The following is a 24,053-nucleotide window of genomic DNA, read 5'->3' as shown; positions in this document are numbered from 1 at the left end:
TCGTGCAACCACATCTTGTTTCTTGCTTCTTCAAGTCACAAGATTACCTCTTATATACACACAATACCCTGAGGTAGACCTCATATCATCTAGACATCCTGCCCAGTCTACATCTGTATATGCCTCAATCCTCAAATGTTCATGAGCTAAAATTAAAATCCCTTTTCCTAGAGTAGCCTTCAAGTATCTCAAGATCCGATATATTGCATCAGGGATTATGCATATACTGGCTAACAAGACTAATTGCAAATATGATGTCGGGTCTAGTGTGAGATAGATCAACTTTCCCACTAATTTTTTATACCTTATCTTGTCAAATGGTTCTCCTTCCTTTGCCTTCAAGTGTAGGTTAGGCTCAATAGGAGTCTCAATAGGCTTACATCCTAGCATCCTAGTTTCCTCAAAAAGATCTAATGTATACTTCCTCTGGGATAGAGATACACTGCTAGTAGAATATGCCAACTCTAAACCTAGGAAATATGAGATTTCCGATGTCTTTGATCTCAAAATTGATTCCCAAAAAAGTTTTCAATGCTGAAATCTCATCCTCACTACTGCCTGTGATCAATATCATCCACATATACTAAAAGTATAGTAGTGTGGAAACCGTCTCTTTTAATAAACAAAGTGTGGTCTGCATTGCTTTGCATATAGCCATTAGATATCTTTGCCTTATGGAACCTTCCAAACCACACTCTTGGAGATTGTTTCAACCCATATAAAGCCCTCTTTAACTTGCACACTTTCCTATAAGCCTCGGTAGTAGAATACCCAGTTGGTACATCCATATATACCTCTTCTTAGAGTTCTCCATGCAAAAAGGCATTCTTCACATCTAACTGTTGTAAACTCCACCCTTTATTAATTGCATATGAAATAATAGTATGAACTGTGTTAATCTTGACAACAGGGGCAAATGTCTCCTGATAGTCAACGCCATAAGTCTGAGTGAAGCCTTTGGTCCGGCCTCATCTACATTGTGCTTGATCACAAACACCCATTTGCACTCGATAGTTTGCTTTCCTGTGGGCAAAGTCACCAAGTCCCACGTTTTGTTTTTCTCCAGAGCTTGCATTTCTTCATCCATAGCTTCCTTCTAGTTTGAGTGAGATAATGCCTCCTGTTAAGTGTTAGGAACAGAAGTAGAGGACAAAGAGGAAATAAAACTTTGAAATTCTGGGGATAGGGACTGATATGAAACATAATTGGAAATAGGATGTTTGGTGCAAGCTCGAGGCTGCTTTCTTAATGCAATTGGTAAGTCCAAAGTAGGATTAGAAGAAGGGTCAAAGACAGACTCCACCAGCTGTTCTTGTCCGGTCACTCCATCTTCCAAAGGAGGATCATCTGCAGGAATATAAGGAGAAATATCAAAAGGAGGAATCAACACTGGAACCTCTTCACTGAAACTCTCCCCCTGAAGAGGTGTAGGGGAAAATAAGGAATCTGTTCCTGGAACACAACATCCATAGAGATCTAACTTTCCATGAACATGGTGGTTTCGGACAAAGGCAACATATCCAAAAACCTTAAATGGTACTGTAAAGGCTGCTGTCCCTAAAAGAACCTCAAGGGGAGAGCGTTGGTCTAAGACTTGGGAAGACATTCGTTTAATTAGATATGTCGTAGCAAAAACGATGTTACCCCAAAACCAAAGAGGCACATGCATAGTAAACATGAGGGAACATGTTGCCTCAAGTAGATGTCAATTCTTGCGTTCGGCGACCCCATTTTGAGGTGAAGTGCCGACACAACTAATTTGGTGTATGATGCCATGGTTTGCTAAGTAGGAAGAGAATGCTTCACCAAAGTACTTAGTTCCTTTATCCGTACGAAGGATTTTGACTGTCGCCCCAAAATGAGTCTTAATCATATTATGAAAATTTTGAAAACACGAGAAAACGTAACTTTTTTTGTGAAGTAAGTAAACCTATGTGGTCTTAGTGCAACAATCAATAAAGGTAACAAACCATATATGATCATATATAGATACGGTCCGAGGACCCCACACATCGAGTGAATGACTTGAAAAAGAGATTTTACTACGATTATCTGAAATAGGGTAAACATGTCTGGTTTGTTTGGCCACAATACATGCCTCACAATAAAAATCATTTAAATTACATCTTTTAATTAGATCAGGAAATAACTTGGACAAAATAGGTAAAGGAACGTGCCAAGACGACTATGCCACTGTAATAAGGTAAAAAGTGCAAGAGAGGTGGAACTAGAAACCGTAGAAATAGCTGATGGGGAGCCATCCATTAAGTAGAGCCCCCCTTTCTGTCTACTACTGCCAATCGTAAGCCCTGCTTCCAGGTCTTAAAACACATAATGAGAAGGAAAAAAAATTATTTTGCAGTTCATATCACAAGTGAGGCTATTAATAGATAAGAGATTATCTGAAAATTTAGGAACATGTAAGACATTAGATAAGGTAAGAAAGACGAACATATAATAGATCATTTCCTAGAGATAGGGGAGAGAGACCCATCAGCCGTTCGAATATCCTGAACTAAAGGAACAGATGAATAAGTATGAAACAAATTAGATGAGCCTATCATATGGTTGGTTGCCCCAGAGTCGATTACCCAGGAGGGATAAGTCAAATTGACATTGTGACAACCGAAAATACTTGTAGGGTATTGTGGATCAACAGATGGAACAATGACAGAGGCTATACTTGCATTGGAAGTCGGTACTAGAGAAGATGAGTCAAGCAAGGTTATTAAAGTGGCAAAGCGATTGAGGCTCTGCCTTGGCGATTAAGCGACCAAGCGGCGCTTAGGCGGCAATAAAGCAACCAAAGCGGTTTAGTCAATATTTTTAATATAACTATTTTTTAATACAAATGCTTTTTATAATAAACTAAAGGACTAAACAAACATTCAACAATCACATTCATAAAATTAAAAATAAAAAAAATTCAAGAATCACAATTATGAAAAATTATCCAAAAAAAGATTAAAAACATAACTTTATCTCATCAAACATCATAAGATTCATAACAATAATTATGTAGTATGTACTATATTAGTAATTAATGTGAAAAATGAAAATGAAAGTAGTAATTTTACATTCTTACTTACATCTATGATAGTGTGACGCCAAATAAGTGTCTTTACTCTTGTGCATAGATCAGTAATCAAAATTGATGTATCCATTTTTCCCTTTTTTTAACCAAATAGTGCCGACATGATAAATTAATAGATCTCATTATTCCGATTTCCAAGTCATTGTTTATTTAATGATTCATTGATTATCAATGTTGAATATAGCTCATGCTTCACATTCTGTTGACAGCACTTTGGGCCTTGGAGTTCATTTGTAAATTGGTCCTCGATTCCAAAATGGCTCACTGATTTAAATTTATATACGGCATTGTATAATTAATTATGATTAAAAAAAGAAAAAATAATATGCACAAATTACAAAATGTAAAAAAAGCGGTTACTTTAGCATTTAGGCGGCAATATGGTGCAAAAGGCGGCAAAACGGTAGTGTCTAAAAAAAAAGCGGCAAGAAATCAGCCCGTTAGTTAAGCGGCAACAATTTAAGCGGTTCAAAAACCGCTTTGCTGCCTAGGCGGCCACTTAGGCGCACCTAGGCCGACGCTTTGATAACAATGGAGTCAAGTCTGGACATCAACTGGCGAAGTTGCTGGAGCTCATTTTTTTGTGAGGAAAGAGGTGTTGGAGTACCCAGGGTGTCAGAATTGGCTTGATTTGCAGATGCTTGATTGCTGCCCTTGGTTCCATTCCTACCTCCTCCATGGGAATTTGGTAGACGTCTATGCAACTTCAAACATTTGTCCTTTGTATGATGCTCTTTTCCACAATACTCGCACTTTACTGGAGGGTGAAAATCATTAGAACTAGATTTATTATTGCCATAACCAACCACTAATGCATATCTATCAGATGTGTGAATGTGTACCATAGCTGTCCTTCGACTGTCCTCTGTATCTTCCATGGCATAGGCTTGGGCTAGTGAAGGGAAATGCTCCTTTGAAAGGATCTGTGCGTGAATTTTATCAAATTCTATATTTATCTTGCCAAAAAATCATAAACTCTCTGTTTATCTTCCTATTGTTGATAGACAATAGCATCTTCAACATTCTTTGGTGTAAATTTCTGATAGAAATCTAGTCTCTAGTAATATCCCTGAAGTGTGTTATAGTACTGAGAAAGAGTAAGGTCCTTCTGCTGTAACTGGTTGATTTTTCGTCTAATTCCAAAGCACTTTGCATCATTGCCTACTCTGGAGTATGTATCTTTAGCAACTTTCCAAATAGTTGCTGCATCAGCAAGGAGGAGATAACTCTTTGATGTGCTTGATTCAATGGAGTTGATGAGAAAACCCATGACCGAACATTCATCTGTATATCACTTGGAAAGTTGCAGACCAGGTTTGGGAGGTTTGGTAGAAATTCCATCAAGATGGCCAGTAAGACCATGAGCACCAACAACAAGGAAATTCAACAAGACCATCTAAGATAATTTGTCCCATTAAGTTTTACAATGGTCATCTGAAGCGGAGAAAACTCACGATCCCTATGAATGGAAGGCATGGGAGACTCTTCAGATGTACCAGACAAGGGAGATATGGGATCAGCCATCGCAAGAAGAAATCACTCAAATTGACTGTGACTATTTGAATTTACATAAAGCTCCCTAAAAGTTTTAGAATTTACCCAAAGGCCCCTGAAAGTTTTTGAAATTATGAAAAAAAATCCTTGGAATTATTCGAATTTGCGAAAGAATTTGCAAAACAGCCCTAGAACTATTCGAATTTACAAAAGACAGCCCCCTGTGAACCGAAGGAAATTAAATTCCAGAATGTTTGCTGCATGTGTTATAAAGGTTCAGAAACCGCCTCATACACTCTTCAGCTCACGTGGTTTCAAGTTTTGGCTTCTTGTCAGGAGGAGAAGATGCCACTGATTTCAAAAAAATGCAGAAGTTTCGCCTTGAGAAGTGTCGCCTAAAAACTCAGGTGGCTGACCTTAAACTAGAGGAGAAACTCTTTATTGATAGAGAAAGGCAAACTAGGGGCGGAGATCATTAGCAATAGTCATGAGACACAATACTTGAGGAAAGAAAAACAGAGAGGCTGCTGGAATGGGTCCAGGGAGCTGCAGCAGCTGCAGTGGGGAATCAAGAGAAAGAAGGTTTCTCTAGTTCCCTCTTTCTTCCGTAATCGAAATTAGGCTCTTGATACCATGTTGTAATGTGAAGAATTGTTCAGAAAAGTATCTGATTCATAGACCCTGATAGGGGATTATATAGTTACAACCTAGTTAAGTTTTATACCAAGTAGGAAAAGGAAATGTAAAAGAAATAGAAATAGAAAACTAACTCGAGACTTATTAGGAAATAGAATCCTATTCTAATTAGAAAACCTCAGTCCATGTTTTCAACACATATAGAATTCTAGGTGAGTCATCTCCTAGTGCTAAATCCTAGCCTTGTAGGAGCCTAGGAGGTACATTCAGATTAGCTATCTTTTCTTTCCTGTTATAGTTTTATTTTTGTTTTTGGAGACCCTTATTTATATGGATTCAGCCATACCATTCAAATCCATCCCACACCCTTTGCACATGGTGACCTTGTTCTTGACAAGAGCACGCATCAATTTACTGTCCAAGTCGAAATTTTTTACTCTGTTGAATTTTTGCATCCCCAAGAAACCCAACTTTCAAAGTTAGATTGTCGTCAATCTAAACATCAGCTTTGCCTATAATTGGTAGTAATTTGTTTCAGGTCAGTCAGACCACAACATAGTTGTCTAGGCGTTGTGCGTTCAAAAGGTGTTAAAGAGCTTCTGCTAAGTAGTGCCTAAGCGTTTTAAAGTGACTTTCATTAGAAAAACAAGTAATAATTGAAAAACAACTGAAATGAAAACAATGATGCCAAATTATAAACACATGCCAACAATGATTTCCAAATTTCCCCTTCTTCTTTCAACCAAAAAAGAAGGGTTGGGGAAGAGGGATTTTTATTTGCAGCAGCTGCTGCTGGCAACTGTGGACGGCTCTGATCACGCCACATCAGTTGAAAATCAAAGGCCGGGGGGGGCATACTTGTAAAATACTAATTTTTTCACATTTTAAGGGTTTAAAGTTTCCTAATTTACAAGACGAGGTCCCTCATATACCCACTACCAAAATCCCTCTCTCATTCTTCTCAAGCTCTTCTTTTTGTCCGGAAACAGAAAAGACCGAACGGCCGTAATCAATTTTTGCAGATTACTTCCCAAAAACGATGTATTTGCCGCTCTTCTTCTTCTAATGCTTCAAGCCTCGATTGAACATAGTGAAGTCCAACTGGATTTAGCTTCATAACTAAGGTTCCTTCAAGTATGGACCAGCTTGTTTCTCCATAAACTTCATCAGAAACTCCAGGTATCAATCTCCTGTTACAATAGCCATTCCTATCTTCATTAATGTCACCTGCATCTAACAATGGGCAGCTTTTGAGAGAAGAAGAGGAACTTCAACTCAGTTCCTCAATGATGGAGAATCAAGATCGAACTCTGAAGAGAATATTTCCTCTGCTTAGTTTAATGGGTTTTCGTTTCAATCCATGAATTATTACTTATTTATTTGAAAAGCAAAGTATTTGATCTTTCTCTACCTGCCGATGCTATCCAAGCCACTGATGTTATCAAACTAATCCCCATCTATGATTTAAATATTGAACAGTTTATAGAAGGTACATACTATGCTCCTTATATTGCTTTTATTCAGTTCTTTCTTGAATCGGTTCTCTAATCATTGGTTTAGCCGGAAATACATCATTTTTGGGGAGTAATCTGCAGAAATTGATCATTGCTGATTTCTTCTGTTTCCGGACAAAGAAGAAGAGAATGAGAGAGGGATTTGGGTATATGAGGGACCTCGTTTTGTAAATTAGGAAACTTTAAACCCTTAAAATGCAAAAAGAAAAATTGGTATTTACAGAAATTGATCAGTGCCGTCCGCAGCTGCTGCTGCAAATTAAAATCCGGGGAAGAGGTGAAGATGACATGAGGTATCCAAAAAAGGAACAAAAATAAGTAAATGGGAAAGGAAAATTCTTTTTTTTTGGCCGGGGTGTGGGGGGGGGGGGGGGAAGTGCAGCAGTGGGAAAAGTAAGATAAAAAACATAAGCCTATTTAAAGGCATTATTAGAAGGATAGCAGCAGGACATCGCAGCATGGGAAGCATGTCACCCCTCCCGGGGGGGGGGGGGCACTAAAAACAAAGAAGAAAAGAGAATGGACCAAGGAACCACTGTCGGTAGTAGATAAAAAAGAAAAAATAGTAATTAGCAACTTTATTACTTTACTAGAGCCCCTAAGTATCTAGGGGAAGAGAAACACTAGAAAAGAAGTCAGAAAGTTCGTGGGAGCCAGAATAAGCCTGTTGTCACTGCTGCAACTCCCAGGTCTCAGTTTCTCCTTCTCTTGGTGACCTGACTCTTGATTTCTTTTCTGATTTTTTATTAATTTAATCCGTTGACTTGAATTTGGTTTAGGAAATATAGGATTGGTCCTGTGTTTCTCAGCATTAAAACTTCTCATAAACCTACTGACAGAAAGTAAATTAATGGTACACTTAGAAATTAAAAAAACTAAAACAAACGACAAATAGATTTTAAAAACAAAGTGGACTGCTTTGGCCCTAGGCATACCAAGGCAATGACTTACTAAATAAAGCACATGCTTTCCTTTTTTTTTTTTTGTCAAAAAAGAAAAAGAAAAAGTGTACCACTGCTTTCTCCATCTTATTCTGCTTTACCGCCTAGGTGGCCTCAATAACCCTGTTTCTTGGCTACCACATCAAGTTGGGAATTCTCCTCTAAATTTCTGTGAGTTCAAGAAACCAATTTGTACCTGACCAGCTGGCTTCAAAGTCAATAAAAGATTGTCTTATTTCTTCTACATACATCCCATAATTCTTGGGTTTTATCTGACCACCAGTATCCTCATGTGAGATATACCTCCATCTCTACAACAACAACAACAACAACAACAATAAGCCTTGTCCTAACTAAATGGGGTCGGCTACATGGATTCTTGTCCTCCAATCAGTTCTGTTCAAGGCCATGCTAGATACAAGGCCTAAGCTATACATATCCTTTCTCACCACTTCTCCTAAGGTTATCTTAGGTCTACCCCTAGCTCTTCTAATTCCTTCAATATGGATTATATCACTTCTCCGAACAGGAGCATTTATAGGTCTCCGTTGAATGTGGCCGTGCCACCTCAAACGACTTTCTCTAAGCTTATCACTTATGGGAGCAACTCCCAAACCAACTCTAATATGATCGTTTCTTATCTTATCCATCCTAGTTTTGCCACTCATCCATCTTAGCATTCTCATTTCTGCTACACTGAGTTTATCTATATGATTCTTTTTAACAGCCCAACACTCTGCACCGTACATCAGAGCTGGTCGAACAACGGTAATATAAAATTTTCCTTTAAGCTTTAATGGAATACGTTGATCACATAAGACCCCGGACGCACCTCTCCACTTCATCCACCCTATTTTAATTCTTTGGGAAACCCCATCCTCTAAATCACCTCTTTTACTTATTATGAACCTAGGTACCTAAAACAATCACTCTGAGGAATCTCTTTATCGTCAAGTATACCACCTCATCATCTGCCCGATCATGACTAAAGTTACAAACTAGATATTCTGTCTTCGATCTATTAAGTTTAAAGCCTTTTGATTCCAAAGCTACTCTCCATGATTCTAATTTGGTATTAATCCCCACTTAGGTCTCATCAATCAACACAATATCATCCGCAAAAAGCATACACCAGGGGACCTCATCTTGAATGTCTTTGGTTAATTCATCCATTACCAGTGCAAATAGATATGGGCTTAAAGTTGACCCTTGATTTAGCCCAACTGTTATCGGGAATTCATTACTTTGTCCCCCCACTATTCTAACACTAGTCACCGAACTATCATACATATCCTTAACTATATCTACATATTTATTTGCAACATTTCTTTTCTCTAGTACTTGCCAAATTAACGCTCTAGGGACTCTATCATAAGCTTTTTCTAGGTCAATAAATACCATATGAAGGTCTTTCCTACATTCTCTATACCTTTCTATAAGTCTCCTAATTAAGTAAATAGCCTCCGTTGTAGATCTTCCCGGCATAAACCCAAATTGGTTCTCCGTAACTGTAGTTAAGTGTCTCAAACGGGTTTCAATTATTCTCTCCCATAATTTCATCGTATGACTCATCAATTTAATGCCTCTATAGTTATTACAACTTTGAATATCTCCTTTATTTTTGTAAATTGGAACCACAACACTTCTCCTCCAATCATCTGGCATTTTCCCTGTGCTCATAATCTTATTAAACAACTTAGTCAACCAAACTAGTCCATGGGCTCCTAAGCTCTTCCATACTTCAATTGGGATTTCATCAGGACCTTGTGTCTTGCCGAGTTTCATCCTCCTTAAAGTTTCTTTTACTTCGGACATCGAAATTCTACGAATATAAGTTCGGACACTGGTGCCTTGGTGAAAAGTGTAATCGTCCGAAACATAAGTGCTTGAAGAATGCTCATTTAGTAAACTAGAGAAATATGTTTCCCATTTTTTCTTAATATCCTCCTCACAAACTAATACTTTACCATCTCCATTTTTAATACATCTAACATGGTCAAGATCTCTACTCTTCCTATCCCTCATCTTAGTTATAAATAGATTTTCCCCCTTCCTTTGTGTCCAACTTATTGTATAACTCTTCATACTTCCTTTCCCTTGCTTTTTCCTGCAATTTTCTTAGCTTCATTTCTATCCAACTTATACCTTTGAAGATCCTCAACATCCTTAGTTCTTTGCCATGTCTTAAAACTAGATTTTTTATTCCTAATGGCAACTTGAACCTCACTATCCCACCACCACGTCTCTCTATAAGAATGGATCTTTCCTTTTGATTCACCTAGAACATCTTCAGCCACCTTCTTAATACACATAGCCATCTCATTCCACATTGCATTGGCATCCCCTTTTAAAATCCCATTTTCCTTGTTTGACTACTTCATTAACGAAGGATTTTGAGTACTCTCCTTTCAAATTCCACCATCTTATTCTGGGATAGTTTACCTTGGACATTTTATGTGTTCTTGGGACTAAGCACATATCCAAGACCACAAGTCTATATTGTGCAGTTAAGCTTTCCCCCGGTATCACCTTGCAATCCTTGCATAACAATCTATCATTCCTTCTAGTTAGGAAGAAATCTATTTGGCTTCTATGCTGTCCACTTTTGAAAGTAATTGAATGTTCCTCTCTCTTTTTGAAGTAAGTATTTATAATAGATAGATCAAAAGCAGTAGCAAAATCCAAAATTGAAATCCCCTCCTCATTCCTTTCTCCAAAACCATATCCTCCATGAACACTCTCATATCCTCTTTGATCTTTTCCAATATGTCCATTTAAATCACCTCCTATGATAATCTTTTCTCCTTGACGAATTCCTTGCATTAATCCATCTATATTTTCCCAAAATTCTAGCTTTAGACTTTCATCTAATCTTACTTGAGGTGCATATGCACAAATTATATTTACGAACTCTTTCTCCATTACAAGCTTGATAGCAATAATCCTATCACCCACTCTTTTAACATCCACTACATCATTTTTTAAATCTTTATCCACTATTATACCCACTCCATTTTTATTTGTTTTATCCCAGTATACCAAAGTTTAAAGTCATGCAACTCTTTGGCTTTTTTACCCCTCCATCTAGTCTTTTGAATGCAGGCTACATTAATCCTTCTTCTCCTCATAACATCTATCAATTCTAAGCTCTTACCAGTTAGAGATCCTATGTTCCAAGATGCCAATCTAATCCTACGCTTATGGACTAGCTTCTTTACCCGCACCCGTCCACGGCGCGAGAACCCTTGCCTACTTATCACCGCATCCGGGCGCCGATGCGACGCGTCGCTTATAGGGGACGCCCTAGCTAACCCTTGCCCACTTATCACTACACCCGGGCCATAGTGTAGCGGGTCGCTTCTTTTGTTGGGGAACGCCCTAGCATAGCTTTTATCATATAAGGTCGAATCCATGAAAAAAGGTTTGGCTAGATTTTTTCCGGTGCCGGCTGCTGACCTGACGCACCAACCATCCCACTTTACCCGGGCTTGGGACCGGCAGCAAAACACTGGCGGAGTTAGATATACCCCATCTCTACCCTGCAAAAATGATGGAGTCTTACACAACAACCATCAACAGGCCAGGGGCCTAACACAGCTATCTGATTTAATTAAAGGCATCTTAGTATCTCATCCTGTGGTCCCACTCCATCACATATTGGTTTTATATCAACCACCCCAAATGAGAATGAACAAGATTCATATCCAAACATCCTAGATTGAAACCGACCCTTTTTCCACCCAATTTGAGTTGGTTCTGGTTAGAGATCTTGGCATTGATCCTCAATCCAATTGAGGCTAATGTCATGCTGATCTGGGGATGGCCATTGTCTCCCTATTCTGCCCCTATTTTCTAGATTTAGCATCATACATGAATACTAAATGGAACTATTATTTCTGAATCTCAACCTACCTTAAGAACAGAACTTTACCTGAGTTCCTTCCAATCTGACCATCAGATTTTTCTCAGTGAGATTTCTTCTTATTCTGGGATTCAGAAATCTGATTGTCATTGGTATTGTTTAGCTAACTAAACCATTATTAATTTAATACCTTAGTGTTCTTGCCAGGATTCCCCATTTCTCAATTCTTATTTGTACTCTGCACAAATCTGGATGATCTTGCTGAAAGATTCCAGTGGTGCTGCTTCGGTTCATTTAATGAGGATGTGAACAGCTAGATGATTGGACTTTTCTGATTCACATTTTTTCCGTGAAATGAAACATTTTTTGATATTGATTTGGAGGCATCAGCATCATGTTGACTTTTCTTGGCTAAAGAGACCAATTTATTGGTAGAAGGTGCTCTGGACAAGTGGAATAGAGGAACCCATGAATGAGGCATGATGGAACTCTTCCATACATAGGTCATTGTGTGTGAGAGTCCTATTCTCCGCTTATGTTTTCCTAAACTGAATAATAGCTGCTACTCACCAGAATATTCTCGTCTTGATATTGATATTATTGTTTTGCTTTCTATTCTTCCCCCTATCTTTGTTCCCCTTTCTATGCTGAGTGATCGTCATGTAAACCTTCTTGGCCTTTGATTTTGCTGCAGCCTCCTTTGTGGGAAAGGTACCAGCAGCAAATGAAAGATTGGGAATTGGGAGTTAACAAAGGCAACAACTTCCCCAGTGGATGCAAGGATAAGGCTATGGTTGAGAAGCCACCCATGTTTGCATTTTGTTTGAGACCACGGGGCTTGGAAGTACCTAACAAGGGTCCTAAACATAGGTCACAGAGGAAGTTCACCACGAGTTGGTGGCACAGCAATGCTTTCTCAAGAGATCAGGATGGTGTCCAGGTTTTTGGTAAATTCCTTTTCCGTTGCCCATATATTTTTTAAATATATCTGATATAATCTCTTATCTGTATTTTGTTAATCTGTACCAGGAAGAAAAGTAAATCGGTACATGTCTGGGGAGGACACATCTCTTGTTGCTGGTCATAACCAGGAACCAGCTGATGCTTCCACCTGGCTTCGGACATCTACAAGGGTATTATCACCACGAGATGCAGTTAGCACGAGTTATCTTTCAGTGAATGGTGATGGTGCTGAGAGGAATCAGTATTCAAAATTGAATGGTAAGAACTCGAAGAAAGTTGGAACATTTTTATTCCCCAATGATTCACAGGTGCCAGCTGTCCCGTCCAACCAGAGAGTTTCAAGCAGGAGAAATGAGGCATGCCGGTGGAACATGGGCTTACCTGGGTGGCCTAGCCAGAGACAGTGCCAACCAGAAAGTTCCCAGAGGCAGAGAGTTGAACTGTTAGGTGGTTCAGGTCTTGATGAGTTTAGGCTGAGGGATGCATCAGGTGCAGCTACACATGCATCCAACATGGCTAAGCTAAAGTGGGAAAAAGCTCAGAGATTGGTTTACAAGGCGGATCTTGCCATTCAGAAGGCTGTGGCTGCCCTAATGACTGCCGAGGCTATAAAAGCAGCTGAGGAAGAATCTGTTAAAGATGGGTAGAAGTCCCCAATCGAAATTCGAAGCTGCAATGATGGGTTCAGAAAGCCAATTGAGGCATATCAGCTGTTCAAAGCTGGAGGCTTGTTATCCAATGAGATTGGCATTGACCATGAAGGCTACTATCTTGCAGGTTCTAAGACTGCTGTTGAATCTAGAAGTTTGAGGTGGTGACTGCTGGATAGAGGTCACCACTAGGAAGAAGTTTTAAGGTGGTTGACTGATGGAGAGGGGTCACCATTAGGACAGTTTTGATGATCTTTAACTGGTTCACCTTCGAAGCGTTTGGCGAAGGGATAGAAGGGGGTTTTGGGGGGGGGGGGGGTTGTAGAGTTTTGGTTGCTTATCCTTTGTACAGAATTTTTGACCTTTTTGCTTGCATATCCTCTCAATTCCTCATCTTAGTCTGGTATTTGCCTGTGATGCAGCGACTGGCCTAAATATTACCATGCTGTTGGATTTACAAAACAGTTTTTTAAGTGTGGTGTGGTGCCGGTCGTGCTCCTGTTGTGCATCAATTTATATTATATACACCGGAGTAGGTTATTTGTCAGAAACTGAGCAACTGATTTGTTCAGAATTAGAAAAAGAAGCTGTAAGTGTTCACCTGTATAACATGTTTCCAGTGATTGTAGATCATATATATCATTCTTATGCCTTTTCGGCATTTGATTTTTATCTTTGTAATTCCATTTGGGGTAAAAGAGCAGTTTGCATCTCTTACAAGCTCAGAGCTTGCCAGGTCACTCTCTTATGTTGAAACAGATGTACATCAATCAAGAAAGCTTCTTCTTGTTTACCCTTGTTATTTTCTTATGCTGGTATGGTTTTCATGACCAATTCAGAATTGGTCACTCATGGACAATTAATTGACTGTACACTCGTGGTAACCAGCCTCGTTGGCTTACCTCCAAGAAAAGACGAGAACTTCAGCTCCTATTTGATTTCCATGCACTTGAAAAAGGCATCTGCAAGTTTCTTATACATTTGTTGCTTCATGTACATCTTCCCTGCCTTCTTTCTCCCATTAATTCCCATCTGTTCCCTCATTGTTGAGTTTTCAAGCAACAATTGGATATTCTGAGCAAGGACTTGAGGGCCTTGATCCCCGATAGGATGTAGAAGACCTGTTACCTTGTGATCCACAATCTCTTTTGTACCCCCAGCATCAGTTCCAAGAACCTGCTCGCAGAGAAAAGAATATTAATGATCAATGTGGATACCATTTGAAAATGAATAGCTCAGATAGAATCCAATTCCGGTCGCTAAATCCTATTTTTAGCTTTTTAGAATCTTGAATGGGTAGATCTGATTGATTGATAAAGACAACTGAAAATTATGTCAACCATTATCGGTTCCATACAATAATGAGTTCTTGACTTAATATCAACTCAGTGATTAATGAAAGGAAAATTCTGTCTCCTACTACAAGATGAGGTTCTTTCTACTGACAGATTTTGTTATGGCTTCCCTTAATTGGAGCGTTTTCTGATGAATCATCTTATGCTCAGCACAACTTTCTTACAACCGCGGCAAATGAATGACATTCCTATTCTCAGTGGGTTAAGAATGAGCTAAATTACTTAAGAAAAAATAGACAAGCTTATAGGATAGAAATACCGGAAGGCCAAATGCCATTGCTTCAATTGTCACTCTTCCAAAGGTCTCTCCAAGCCCCTGTACACAAGTTGACGAACACCTGAATATTTACTCAGACGAACTTATAAGAACTGAGGATATTAAAAATCATGGAAGAGGACAATGGGACATGGAACATAGATAAATACCTTAAGATTTTATATTCCGTTCAACCAAACTATATATACTTTCGCTTTAAAATTTAACATTTCCTCCTCTCACAGAGCTGCAAAATTTATTTTCAGTTTTCGAAAATTAACAAGAAAAATCTACAGACATTGCAGGACGGTATATGACATGTCCCCAGTATGCTCTTCTCAAAATAATTTGGAAGTGCACTGTCAGTTAGTTATTATTAAAATAAACACATTTCAAGTAGATATGTGAGACTACAGGATTTACCCTCATTGAAAAAAAGGTGCTACCCAAAAGGAAAGTAAGTAAGCTTATGGTCATTTTCCCCCTCACCAGCCTCAGTTCCAACAATGTTTTCCCTCCAGATAAAAGATCAATCTACCTTTTATGAAGTTAGATTTGCATTATCCATGTTTTATCTAATCTTAGTTAATATATCTCTAAGGTTGGATATCATTAGTTATTTAACTACACCCTTCAATCTGAAACAAAAACCGATGATGATTATGAAAACAACAATGCATCTCATGTACTCAAGATAAGAAAGGATTTTCGAACTCGCTATATATATATATATACACACACACACACCAAGTGAGCAGAGACTGAAGAAGACATGATCACCTGGGAGTTTATAACGTAAACATCTGCTGCAGCATAGAGAGAGGCAATGCGTGTAGTTGCTGGAGTCCATAGCACTGACTTTGACAGGTTTGCGTGTTGAGACAGGAATTTGAGCATACCTTTAACATAAGGCACTTTGTTACTCTTGGCTCCAACAGAACCAAACAAAACTTTAAGATTCTGCTTTTTAGTTTTCACTGCCTTGGACAAAAGTTTCCTCGTGTCTTTCTGCCCAGTTTCCTTTAAAATTGGAGTTGATTTGCCAGAGCTGAATAATCCATTTGAGTATTTGCTACTCTGATGCTTATTTTGAAATAAAGCCCTTGAACGTTTCTTTATAGGCAAGGAAGAATTGTTTTGGCCCATTTTGATCGTGTATCAGTGTGTCCTGGCTGTACCAGAGAAAGGCCTACTCCAACCACCAATCTGACTGATTCAAGGAGCAAGAGTTGGCCCTTTCCAGGATGGATGCTACTAAGAGACATCACGAGCATATCATTATCTGTTAATCCCATCCCCTTTCTAACCGCATTTCTTAGCAGCTGCCTTTTCTCCACCATCTTGTCAAACCCAAATGATGGTGTGTTCAGGGAGCAAGGAAGGCCTGCCACAAAGGCTAGTTCATCATTTACAGAAAGTGGAACCAAAGCAAGCTGAGACTTCAGTTTAATGGCTTCTTCCTCACACCATGCTTGCCATTGTCTAGACTGTGATTCAGAAAGAAAAATCAACATTTTTACTTGATTGAGCATTAGCTTTGAAAGGTCAAAGTACTCCCTCCGATTCTCCATGATCCACCAAACAACTTGATTTGATCCAGCAGGAAATTGTGTGAGGTATTGCTCTGAAACAAAATGTGAGATTTAAGTTCAGGTTAAATCAGAATAAACCAGACAAAAGAATAAGGATATCATCTTACTCTTTGGTTCCATCTGATTGGATGTATAATTTTACTTGAACAGAATATTCTAAGAAGAGAACACCGATTGCAGTACAGAAAAAAAAACTTTGTACAAACACAGGCAATTGAATTCCAGACTTCTGCTTCCAACATGAAGTATAAATTGTTACGAGAAATAAAGTCTCAAGTATGGTTTTGATTACTTTACCTGAAAAAAATGTATGGTTTTGATTACTAAGGACTTAAAAAGATTCATGCTCTTTGCATGCTTCAAAGACTGTAAACTACGGTATCTAACTGAATCAATATAAACACCCTGTGGGGGGGGGGGGGAAGGAAGGGGATCACATTTGAAGCAGATCAAATGCTTACTATAAAGAAAAACAGAAGGATAGACCCAGCAACAACCTTGATAGATAGAAAAAACCATAATCAAGATTTTGGAAATTGGAATGCAACTATAGCTACTTAATAATGAGCCATAAGAAATATTAGCATCTGTACATGTGAATAACCAAGGCTTAACATTGTGATGTGGGATATCATGATATCGCATCAAGGTTTGGAGAGCCATATAGGACAATACCATTCAGCAGCAGGCACGCCTTCCATGATGAAGAACAAGATGAAGATGATATATGCTAACCAACAAATTAAAGGCAGCAATTTAAGAATGAGCTGCATCACAAAGTATAGTCAAAGTGTTGAGGATGTCAGTCTAGGGATTGTATAGAGCATAAGATCCACAACTAGTTATGCAAACAGTAAGGCATTGTGATATAAGAAAGTGATAGTAAGTGTTCTGGGGGTTTAAGAATAGCTTCTTCTACACAAATTCTTTTTAAAATCTGAAATTGGTTGATAGCAGTCATATCAACTTGCCCCTTCCATGACTTGATAGATAAATTTCCAGGGCAAGAAAATGTTAATCATGGGGTCATCATAAAATTTAGATTCCCATTCAATTTGGTACTGCAAATAGCATCGCATATCAACAAAGTAATTTTGGTATCAAGAATGGAGATTACAGAGAAACACATTGCAACATGTAATTTAAGTAAAGGTGAGAAACGGTGGTTAGAAAGGGATTTCTCACTGATCCACACCGCACAGACAGCAGATCCTGCAATGATAAGATCCGCTCTCATAGCAGTTTTGTAGCTCAACTCTGCTTTGTCCTCAAGCACTCTGATCCTTCGCTTAGCAAGCTCTGCCATCAATCCACCTTTCTTATTAAGAACCACACAAGACACCGTAGCTCCACAGCTCATAAGCTCCGTGGCCAATTCCATCATTGTAAGTGGAGCTCCTGTCATCGAAAGCTCATGGAATATCAACACAAATTTTTTAGACCAGACGAGCTGTATCAATGATCCCTTCCGATCACAGGTACTTCTTCGCTTTTCAGGGCTCCATTTCAATATCCTATCCTCTGTCAACTCAAAAGGACCAACTAACAAACCGTAAGAAGTACTTCTTCTAGGAATTTCCACTTCCCACTCTTCCAAGCTGCTGTTTCGTCTTTCTATAACACCCTTTTGTCTTCCTCGTGTCTTACTTTTCCTTCTTTGGGACGGAAGCTGATCTCCATTTTTGACCAAAGATAAATCCAATCTTTTAAGCTGTGATACATTTTCTACTTCTTTATTCTCAGTAGAAGCATTTTCAACTGCAGGGGAATCTCTGTTTGTAATCAATTGTGTTTGATGATTATCTTCATTTTTGCCACCATGAGCCCATCCGGACTGAATACGAAACCCTAGATAAGCCCAGAGAGCTATTAAGAATAAACAAAACAACAATTGGTTACTTGAGACCCGCCGCAAACACCTTCCACTGCTTCGAGCTTCTTTTCGAGGGGTTCGACTTGAATGCGATCTTCTAAACGAAGGAGAACCCTTAGGAGTTGTTCTCCCTGAAAACGTAGATTTCAAGTTACCGCTTTGACGCAGAGATTTCTGCCTAACGACATTTCCTTGAAAATCTTTGTAGTCACTACTTTCTTCCATTTGCTATTTGCACTTATAAAAAGAAGAAATCTGAATAACCAAAATCTTATCCAATTCAAAAAATTCTGAATAAGTAACAAAGAATTGAATTGTTGCAGACCAAAGCAAAAATTTTGGATTACAGTTTACAGACATATCTGAATCATGAAATCAAGCAATCTTTCACATCCTTGAATACAGGAACACATCAAATTCAAGAAAGAACAACGAATTCACTGCAAAGCACAAAGATCTAAGAAGTATTCCTGAGCTGAGTTGACAATTGACGAATCCAACAGTAACGGAAAAGTCAACCAGAGCTACTCACTCTAAGTTTCTTCACGATCAGTTACACAACCAGAGCTTTTCTTTCATCCTGATTGAAGAAAACTGAAGAGATTATAGAAATCCTAACAACAATTAAGTAGACGATGATGCGAGAAAACTAAGCTCTCTCGGACACACATTGAAATTCAGAGAGAGTTTTCTTGTTCGAGTCAGGAAGGAACGAGGCCTTCTTTGAACGGATAAACAAGCAACGAGTTTTCAAGATTTTAAAAAATGGCCTCGCACGTACGACTAACTGCCCCAGGGGATTTGTTTCCGTGTTCATTCGATTGGAACACCGGACTTCAAATCGAAATGAATCTACTTTGATACCGATCGGACGGTGGCAAGAGCAGCACTTCTATTTAAAAAGAGGTAGGATTGTCACTCCTAACGGAAACACTCTGTGCTTCCTTGACGGCTGTTGACTACAAATTACTCGGGTCCACAGGATTAGGTGATGGGATTTTTTTAAAACTTTTTTTATTATTTTTTACTTGTGAGCTTGTTGTTAAGTCGTCAAAGAACATAGAGTGCTACCTATCAAGGGAAATGATAGACACTCAACCACTACTTGATTCTCTAAATTGTGGTGGCAACACGAATATCCTTTAAATTCCTCCTTTAAAAGCTAATTAAGTGGTGCAAAATACCCAATGGGCAAGTTGGGTCACATGAATTTGGATTCACCAACCTTGGGAAGGGAGTGGAAAAGGGTAATGCCCAATGTAGATTCAACAATCTTAAGGGTGGCTTAGTTGGTAAAACACCAACACTTCCGAGTAAGAGATCAGAGTTTGAATCTCCATAAGGTGGCTTATATTTTTTTTTGGTAAATTGGGTGGCTTATATTATGTAATAAATAATACCCCATCCCCAATATATAAAATTGTTTATTAAAATAATACATAAATAAATAAATGTGGGTAATTTTTGTTAGTCAAGTAACTAATATACCTTGAACAAGTAAAATGACTAAAATACCCTCATATCAGTTTCCTTCCATTTGCTGTGTCTTCAGTAAAAAACTTCTTCTTCTCCTCATTGGAAACCCCACCACCGTCGGGTTAATGGTTTTTTGGGCTTACAGGGTTTAGAGTGTATTAAGGTTCATATGGGTTGTAGTGGCGAGGGAGAGTGGGGGTTACATGCAGAGGATACATGCAGGGGTTTTAATAGCTATCGCCAGAGTTGGAGGAGGAGGAAGCTATAGTGGATGTTGTTTGTAGAAGGTTCTCTTCATATAGTGGTGGTCGCCGGTGATGGTGGGGTTTCCGGTGAAGAGAAGAAGAAGTTGTGGAGAAGAAGCTTGTGTGCAAACACAACAAATGGGAGGGAAACTAATATGAGGGCATTTTAGTCATTTTATTCATACATGTGTATATTGGTCACTTGACCAATAAAAGTAATGATCAAACCTTTGACCACTTACAGTAAGTAACGTGGACTTACACAAAAACCTAAAGGTAAGCGCCATATAATTTTGTCCACCTAAGTGAGCAATCAAGAATTATAGGTGAATGGTAATAGATTGTAGATGGAGGTGAATCTTCTCAACATAAAGATGCTGTTGGTGAGGAGTTGGGACTCACTAATACAGTTCGGGGGTAGTTGTTACAAAAATCCAATACAGTTCACTGATGTGATTGCTGGGAAGCAATTGCAATTCGAGGGGGATTACTAGAGGCAGCTACAAAATGGGGAGTCCGGATCAGCGACCCGTACGTGGAGCACAAAGTGCTCCCCCCACGCTTCCTGACCACACACATCAGTGGGGCCCACGATGAAAAACACTTTTTGAAAAAAATAAAAAAAAGTTTTTTTTTCACCACTGGGACCCACTGATGTTTGTGGTCAGGAAGCCATGGGGGAGCATAGAGTGCTCCCTCGACGGGGAAAAGATCCGGATTCCAAAATGGGTACGTATCCAATGTTCAAATTAAATTTCATACGTTTCCAATTTTGATCTCTGTTTCTTAGATCAAGGGTGTAACCGAGTCTTTTACCTTATTAAATTTCATACGTTTCCACCCAAAAACAGAAAAAAAGTATTGTACGATAGATGAGGGATTGACAAGAGTTCACACTTAAAAATGATGCACAAATATGACAGATTGAGCTAAAACAGAGACTATTTTTTTTTTTTTTTTTTTGGTAAACAAAAGAGGGAATGTAGTAGCGGTGACCAAGCACCCCCCGCTACGCAATGTTCGGACTTTTTATTGAGTGTGACTTATGCAAGCATTAGGTTTGTGCATTACCAACGCAAGCACTGGGTCCGTCAGCGAAGCCCCACCAAAGGCCTAATAATAGTCCATAGAAGCCGGTAGCACTCATGTCCAGGCCAAAGAGCACACAACTGTCCAATGTAAGAAATAGAGGAGCAGAGGGGATTCGAACCTGGGACATGAGGTTTACCAAACCACTTGGGAATGAGCTTAAGATCACTAGACCACCACCCCCGGTGGTAAAACAGGTACCATTCTGCTACTGATTGCTTCTAGATATTTTGTTCTGATGACTCGTATGTTTAGTGGGCTACATTTTTTTGGACCTTAGAAAATATGGCATCAAAATCCATTCTTCAGGCCATATTCCTAGCGATGACTGAAATTACTCCAAATTATCATGGATACCTATATCATATTTTGAATTACTCAAAAAAAAAAAAAAAAAACAAAACCAAACTTCTATCATATTTGATACACGATTGAAGGATTTCACCCTTCTGAGTGAAACAAAGTAGAACAGAACCATACTTAGGACAATCGAAACCATGATATCTAAGGCAAACCCTAACAAAACCCTACACAACCAACGAATTCCAGCCCTGACACAAGCCTACCATACTATCTATCTCTCTACTGTGTTTTCACTTGTGCCATTACAGGTTTTGAGGTTTTTAACATCAGAATCCAACCACAAGACCCTATCAAGAACATCTAGGAACAGCTGATGGGCTGTAAGATGAGGGAAATGGCCATCGACTTCCATGATTTCCAAGGTCGTCTCCCCTTTTATCTTCTTCTGCATGTAGTGTGCAACAGAGACAGGAACAATAACATCGTTGCTGGTCTGAATAATGGTGCATGGAACGACAACTTTCTCAAGAACGTCTCTCTGGTCACTGAAGAAGATGGTTTTGGCTACTGATACTGCCACTTCAGGCTTCATTCTTCCCAACAATCTTCCAAACTTGTCCACAGATGCACTGTCTCTTGCATCCACCGCAAGCCCAGCGAAGCTTGATGCCCAGGTTTCGAAGTTGGATTCCATGCTTAATATTAGTTGCTCCACATCTGATTTCTCAAACCCTCCTTCATAGCCTTCTGCGTTCAAGTACCTGCAAATTATATCCACACAACTTTGTTCAAGTAAGAAATCAAAGCCGTCCAGATTGATCCCGATGGAACAAACACCAACAAATCACGAATAGAAACAAATCCAAGATGACAAGAACACAGATTTAACGTGGTGGTCCAGACACTAATGTGCTTTTCCCTTCATTCTTCCCAAAGCCCCGAAGCCAAAAATCCTGAGTCTCACATGTATACGTATATAGATTTCAATAGGTAAACAAGTTGGGTCAATCCCTTTGCTTCCATTATAGATCTCCTAAATTGAGTCATTTTGAGCACTTATCAAAATATGTTGGTATAGGTCCATCTTCGAAGTTGAACACAAAAATTTCGGTCACATGCTGGCCATTTGGTCCCAATTTTCTGCTGCTCTGCTTAGCTGGTTTCAACTCGGAACAGGGACCACACCAGCAATGGCACTTGACCGACAGGCCAAATACAAGTACCAAAACTAGAGTCCGACGCTTTGGGCTAGGGAGGGTGTTTCTAGCTACATGTAACCAAGGTTCGACATGTCGGCCCGTGTCGGACCCTGGCGACACGGCTACTCGAGCGACATGTCGCCAAAATCGGGCGATATAGACACGAGCAATGATGCATGTAACTCGGCAGATTAAACAAACCAGTTATGTATTGTACCTTTCAAGGTCGAACTAAACGAACCAGTACTGAAAGCGAGACGTACAGTTCTCCGGCTGAACCGATCGGACCGGCTAGACGCTCTTAGGAATATGTATTGATTTACTTTTGCATGTCTTAAATCTAATGCATCCCTGGACAAAAGATTGCTCGTATCCTGAGGGTTGACAAGTGATGGCTGACAAAACAGGTTCAGCCGTTCAGGTTCGTACGGTAACATATATGATGTGATGATACCTAAAAGCCTCTCAAGCCTGAATCGCCCTAGCTAGAAATACCTGGTGGTCCGATGATCTAGATCAGATCTGATGGCTCATATGATGGTCAAAGCAAAACCAATCTACGTACACCGTCCATTTAACATACACAAGAAAATCTTGATAACCGACAAGAAGAAGAAGAAGATGGAGAGAATATACCTGGGAGAAGCTACGAGGAGGATAAGCTTCTTGAAGAGATCTGATCTTTTAATGGAGGCAATGCATCCGATCATACCGGACATGGAATGACCAATAAACACAGAAGAAGTGAGGTTCATCTCGTCCATGAGAGAAATGAGGTCGTTGGCGAAAGCATCAAACGAAGAATACTTTTCAGGATCGAAGAGGGTCAAATCATTCACAGAACCTGCAAAGCTCCAATCGAAGACCAACACACGATAACGCTGAGCCAAGTTTGTAAGGATTTTATCCCAAACTGACTGATCTCCTCCATACCCATGAGCTAGAACCACAGATTCCTTCCCTGAACCAAATATTTTTGCGTTCATGGAAGCTGAGAGACTCATCTTCTTCTCCACCATGATCACTGCTATCTTGAACAGAATAAGAACACCAACGGTGAGAAAACAGCAGACCTCAGAACTTTTCCTTCTTTCTGTTTTGGTAACACCTTCAGAAGTTCTCCCGCAAGTGTTATTCTGCTCGGTTCATCAACCAGCTTAATTTCCTATATATATAGGAGAAGAATATGGACCATTAGAGCTTCCATAAATTGTCAGTTAAGACAGTCTCAATGTCTCACGCTTCATGGTGAGATTACCACAATTACCCTTTTGTGGAAATAACTTTACAATTTGTAAGTGGAGCAATTTTATGTTTTTTTGGGTAAGAATCACAGCACGAGTACAGGCCTCAACCATGGGATGAGAATTGGTCAATCTGTCAATGGCAAAATTGACAAGATCTTTCAAATCCTTGCCTGTTGGGAATCCAAATTCTTTGCGTTCAAGATAGAAAGTCCATCTGCTGGATGCCCTGTCCATGCTATCAAGACGGACATCCAATGTTATTTT

The 24,053-nt window shown here is 39.3% G+C and overlaps 2 protein-coding genes and 1 pseudogene across 3 annotated transcripts in view; 1 reads left to right on the top strand and 2 right to left on the bottom strand.

The window, feature by feature from the left end:
- The window catches only part of LOC149025001 (uncharacterized), a 32,855-nt gene extending 19,141 nt beyond the window's left edge, over window positions 1-13,714 (top strand). The window contains 2 exon segments of the mRNA XM_089145192.1: window positions 12,236-12,488; window positions 12,571-13,714. Of these exon segments, the coding sequence (XP_089001318.1) occupies window positions 12,236-12,488; window positions 12,571-13,151 (834 nt within the window). The 3' untranslated portion in view covers window positions 13,152-13,714.
- Window positions 13,715-14,084: 370 nt separating this feature from the next.
- LOC149025000 (uncharacterized) lies at window positions 14,085-18,961 on the bottom strand (annotated as a pseudogene). Its single transcript, XR_016171686.1, has 4 exons — window positions 17,543-18,961; window positions 15,546-16,389; window positions 14,769-14,825; window positions 14,085-14,330 (listed from the first exon to the last, which is right to left on the bottom strand). The product of XR_016171686.1 is annotated as an uncharacterized LOC149025000 (transcript).
- Window positions 18,962-21,390: 2,429 nt separating this feature from the next.
- Window positions 21,391-23,698, bottom strand: LOC149024999 (putative strigolactone esterase DAD2). Its single transcript, XM_089145191.1, has 2 exons — window positions 23,179-23,698; window positions 21,391-22,104 (listed from the first exon to the last, which is right to left on the bottom strand). Exons 1-2 carry the CDS (start codon window positions 23,559-23,561, stop codon window positions 21,615-21,617), a joined length of 873 nt encoding a protein of 290 aa, XP_089001317.1. The 5' UTR covers window positions 23,562-23,698; the 3' UTR covers window positions 21,391-21,614.
- Between the last annotated feature and the right edge of the window lie 355 nt (window positions 23,699-24,053).

Source organism: Hakea prostrata, chromosome 2 (assembly GCF_041222555.1).
Source record: "Hakea prostrata isolate BN-2017 chromosome 2, UWA_Hpros_2, whole genome shotgun sequence".
NCBI classification, from domain to species: domain Eukaryota; kingdom Viridiplantae; phylum Streptophyta; class Magnoliopsida; order Proteales; family Proteaceae; genus Hakea; species Hakea prostrata.
Note: the sequence above shows the minus strand (reverse complement) of the source record. Positions and strands in the feature narration are given on the sequence as shown.

Coding starts and splice junctions, on each gene's coding strand:
- LOC149024999 (XM_089145191.1), bottom strand. CDS start 23,561: ATGGTGGAGAAGAAGATGAGTCTCTCAGCTTCCATGAACGCAAAAATA. Junction 22,105..23,178: donor CTCCTCGTAGCTTCTCCCAG/GTATATTCTCTC, acceptor TATAATTTGCAG/GTACTTGAACGCAGAAGGCT.